This window comes from Pundamilia nyererei, unplaced genomic scaffold (genome assembly GCF_000239375.1).
Source record: "Pundamilia nyererei isolate P.nyererei 1_Seehausen unplaced genomic scaffold, PunNye1.0 scaffold00221, whole genome shotgun sequence".
In the NCBI taxonomy this organism is placed as follows: domain Eukaryota; kingdom Metazoa; phylum Chordata; class Actinopteri; order Cichliformes; family Cichlidae; genus Pundamilia; species Pundamilia nyererei.
In genome coordinates, this window is record NW_005187622.1 from 661,001 (window position 1) to 665,866 (window position 4,866).

General features: G+C 44.3%; 1 protein-coding gene across 3 annotated transcripts in view; it reads left to right on the top strand.

Annotated features, from left to right (window-relative positions):
• Window positions 1-4,866, top strand: part of myo5b (myosin VB) — a 66,953-nt gene that overhangs the window by 34,377 nt on the left and 27,710 nt on the right. For all 3 annotated transcript variants that reach the window (XM_005748411.1, XM_005748414.1, XM_005748412.1), the window contains exons 2-4: window positions 2,665-2,775; window positions 3,672-3,843; window positions 4,361-4,505. In XM_005748411.1, the coding sequence (XP_005748468.1) occupies window positions 2,665-2,775; window positions 3,672-3,843; window positions 4,361-4,505 (428 nt within the window). The remainder of the gene's footprint in view (window positions 1-2,664; window positions 2,776-3,671; window positions 3,844-4,360; window positions 4,506-4,866) is intronic.

Genomic DNA, 4,866 nt, shown 5'->3' on the forward strand with positions numbered 1-4,866 from the left:
CATTTGCCTGTTTAAATCATAAGACCAGTCAGTATACAGAGATGTGCTTCTGAATGTGGACGATGTGTCTTCTGCTGCAGTAATGCAGTTCTGCTTGTGTTGAGTGATGTAAACAACTGATCGATCTAAACTCTTTAGACGTCAAAATTGATCATTAGATTGTTTATGACACAACAGCGGTGAGTGTTCCCACCTTCTACTCTTTGTAACTTAACGCGATCTTTCCGTTTTCGAGTTTTGGACATGATTTTGGAGTATATCTTCGCAGTAGCGATTGACCGCAAAGTAAAGCTACCGGAAATGCACAACCCCACATCCGGTCTCAAACCAGGAAGTTAGCGTTTTCTCGTGTACAGGGTCAATTCTCCACATGTGCACCTGCGGTGTGCTTCATGCTTTGAACATGGACTGATCCACAGTTACAGGTTTACCTGCCAGGAGACGGCAGGAGCTCGCTGTACAGGAACCTTGAACATGTTGGGTGGGGATTGTGTGGGATGTCTGGGAACATGTTGACTCCCCCTGTTTCTATGGAAAGTAACCAGAGCGTGCTTCAATTATGTAATGTACATATTCATGATGTCATCAGGACTGATTTGCCTTCTGCCTGGCGTCAGAGATTTCCATCAGTTTGCCTCCCCATGCTCTCTGTGCTAATGTATGCTGTGTTTCAGTAGAGCTGAACTCCCGGGCTGCTCTCATGAGTGTTTCAGTGGCTTCGGGTCATGTGACCTCGTGTGATTCCTGTCTGTCACACAGGCAAACTGTATGGAAACGAGCTTCTGGTGCACAGCAGTGCATTTGCATTGAAGGCAGTGATGTAATGCGGGAATGTTTGTCCTCGGCTCTCATTAGTTTCTGTCACAGATTGTTTGAATGGACTCAGCATGCAGGCAGATGCTGTGATGTTGCTTCCTTTATTTTTCTGAGTTTGTCTGTTGAGAGGAGGAAGTGACACCATATTGCTGCAGATGAATGAAGAACAGGAACAAACACAAACCATAAACGACGATATTGGGCTGGTCACGCTGCAGGTTCAGAGGGTCAAAGAGGCAGACAGGGACAAGATCTGCTCAGGATCGTGTTTGTACCTGATGTCAGTCTGATCAGCACTAACACATCTGTGCAGCTGTGGGCTGATTAAACCTTGATGTGTTTTCATCAGCTGTCTGAGGATACAACAACCCAACAATCCTGTGTTACTTACAGGAACTTGAGCTTTTCTTTCCCTGCCCTCAGGCTCACTGTGATGCACCTCCTCACACACAGACTGGAGCTGCAGGGAGTTTAAAAAACACAGCGTTTCTGTAATGATGCAAACAAAACAGAGACAGAGAGAAACAGGTGAGCGTCAGCAGTTTCGCAGTCATGAACACTGTTTGCAGTCAAGTCTGAAAAGATTTCAAACAAACAGAGGGAAGCAGCGCTGACCCGGTGCTGCGTCAGCGGTCCTGAAATGTGCATAATAAACACAGACGTTGATCTGTGCTGGTTATATCTGATCCAGCTTTAAGTGGACCTGATGTCATCTTACACATGACGACAGATTCTGATTCTAATATCAGATCAGCGCTCAGGATCATAGTTTACCTGAAGCCCAGGTACCAGCCTGGATCTGGAAACATTTGGATTGGTGTATGTCAGATTATGATCGTAGCACAAACGCCTATCATAACTAATACATGTGCTGGTGCTGGTTTCATGGTTCAGGTTTTACAGGGTTACCTGGGTCGTTCTGCTCGGTGGTCTTTGTCTAGAGAGAGAACTCTGCTTCACCTTTACCTCAGGTGTGCTGACACCTGTAACCTCTGCTGCACTGACAAAAAGGCAGAGGAGTCACCAGACTGAAGGTGGGGAGGCGCTACGATTCCTCTACTGCTATGAGTCTGTGTGAATCATGAATCTCATCACAGGGAGGAGCTCACTGACAGTCTGTGAGGAACAAAAGGAGGAGAAGCTCAGCAGCTTCAAACCAACAGGAAAACATCCAAGAGTTCCCAAAAGTAGGACAAGAACTAATTTTCCTCCTGAAAGTGAAGCACAGTCCCCAGAGTCTGTTCTTCTAAAGTAATGATTTTACTTCTAATAAAAGACCCAGGTATGTTCAGGTGTCTCATGCCGTCATGTGACTGAGCTACTCTCTCTGTCATGATGCCTCTGCAGGATTATTTCAGATGAAAGCTCGTCTGCGGTAATTTCCACAGAGCTGATAATCGGTTAATGATTCCTTTGATCAGAAGTGCAAACGTGTTAATCTGCAGGAACAGATAAAAGTCCAGGAGGAACTTCTGATAATCCCGACAAGCTCCTTCACACTGACGGTAAAGACGACCCTGTTATCACGCCGCGTGCCCTCGGAGTGGCCGCGCTTTAACCTTCAGCCATCTTTTCACTTTTCTCAAACTCTGTTTTTCTGAGTTCAGGATCTGTGAGTTTATCCCTCAGCAGGTTCATATCCTCCACACTCACGTACACGCACTGCTTAAGTCAAACATTTACACTGCTTGTTCTCACAGTTGTCTGTCCCAAACATGTCACCATGTTTAAAGCTGATGAACGTGCCTCTGTCCAGTCGTCTCCTCCCTCATGAAGAGCTGATGTTTAAACTGAGACTGAGAGCAGTGAAACGTTGGCACTCAAGTGTTTCTTCTTCATGTGTTTCAGTACACTCGGGTCTGGATCCCGGACACGGAGGATGTTTGGAAGGCTGCAGAGATCGTCAAAGACTACAAAGAAGGAGACCCGGTCCTTCGGCTGAAACTCGAGGATGAAACGGTAACAGACAGATCCAGATGTGCCGCTGCCAGTTTGAGTGTTCAGCAGGAATCGGAAAACAAATCTGCACTCCTGCTTGTAAATTCATGCAGCCTGACAATGTTCAGCTGCTCTTCAGCTCATTTACATCAGACTGTGTGCGTCTCCGCTGATCAGAGAGGAGCGTATATGGATTAATGCATTTTGTACATAAAATAAGTTTACATGATTAATTTCGTAAATTTTCACATTTCACAAGGGGAGAAAATGAGGACGGAAACAAATATTTGTTCAAATTATACAATTTTCAAGTAAATAAATCATGTTGGGTCAAACTGATCACAGCAGAGTTACGGTTCACTGTGTAGATGATGCTGTCATAGTGGTTTATCCATAAGAAGCTGCTGATGAGTAAATCTATCAGAGTTCAGCCCAGAATGATCAGCTGATCAGGAACATGATCAGTCATTACTGAGTGTTAATCAGGAGAGAACAGCACACAGGTGCATTCATCAGGTCTGCTGCATCTCTCCACTGAGTTCCTCTTTAGGTGAGTGTTTTAAAAATCGCACTAAATCTTAAATTTGTTTCTTAAATCCAATTAAAAGAGTCGTGTTTTTCTTTCAGAAGTACTTTTTAAAATTTCCATCAACGTCGTTTTTACCTCATGTTCTGATGTCACATCATGAAGTGGTTGATGGTTGAAGGCAGAGGCGAAGTTTCTGGTTTCTGTCCAGATGTTGATGTTTGTCCTGCTGTGTGTCGGTGACACATCTGTAACAGGAGAGCCTGCAGGGTCTGAGGGAGTCAGGACTTAAAGGATACCTCCTCTGTCAGGCTTCAGTGTCTGTGGGACAATCTGAGTCTGTGTGACGACGTATTGATTGTGTCTTGATGGCGTATTGATCCCGTTTCAGCCTCTGGAGTACCCCGTGGGACCAAAGAGTAACCCTCTTCCTTTCCTGCGTAACCCTGACATCCTGGTGGGGGAGAATGACCTCACGGCGCTCAGCTACCTGCACGAACCCGCCGTGCTGCACAACCTGCGAGTGCGATTCCTTGAGTCCAACGCCATCTACACGTACTGCGGTCAGTCAGCACTTCCTGTGGTTCACTTAGTGCAGGATTATTAGAAATATCATAGAAATATTTATTTGTGTTACTAGATGTTTATTTATTCCATTTCACTATTTTATTATTACTTTTGTAGATCTCCTATTTTCTCCTTTTACCTACATTTAATATCACATAATTTCTTTCATTTCTTCAATGTTTTTTACCTTCACGCTTATTTTGTCTGTTTATTTGAATATTTATAAATTTTATTGAATTGTCATTAAAAAATGTCATTATCTGTTGACTAACTTAATAGTTTTTATATATGTGTGTGTGTGTGTGTGTGTGTGTGTGTGTGTGTGTGTGTGTGTGTGTGTGTGTGTATGTAATATTAGTATTTCATTTTTTTTTCTTATTAATTAAGGAGTTGTTGTTTTTTTTCAGTTTCATGTATTTATTATTTGCCTTTTATAGATCAACACTTTGTTCATATTTTTACTCACTGTGTGATTATTCTTGTTCATTTAACATTATGTCGTGTGTTCTTTAGGGATCGTGCTGGTGGCGATCAACCCGTACGAGCAGCTGCAGATTTATGGTGAGGAGGTGATCAATGCGTACAGCGGGCAGAACATGGGCGACATGGACCCTCACATATTTGCTGTGGCCGAAGAGGCCTACAAGCAGATGGCCAGGTGAGACTGTGGGTTCTTATTGGTCGTCAGCACGAGTGCGTCCTATTCTGTGACATTTGCGGTTTGATGCTGGAGGAGCACGATGATTACAGAGCTGAGGAAAAACTCCCACTTTCTCTGTGATGGAGTCTAATTACAGTCACTCCTCTGCTCAGCAGCGTGTGCAAGGCAGCTGGTTAGCGTGGCGAGATACGTGGGAGGAAACGCTCTCTTTAAACGACTTGTATCTGCTGAGTTTATCGCAGAGATGGTGAAACACCATGTGGAACTCGCATCCATGTGGAACTCGCATCCATGTGGAACTCGCATCCATGTGGAACTCGCATCCATGTGGAACTCGCATCCATGTGGAACTCGCATC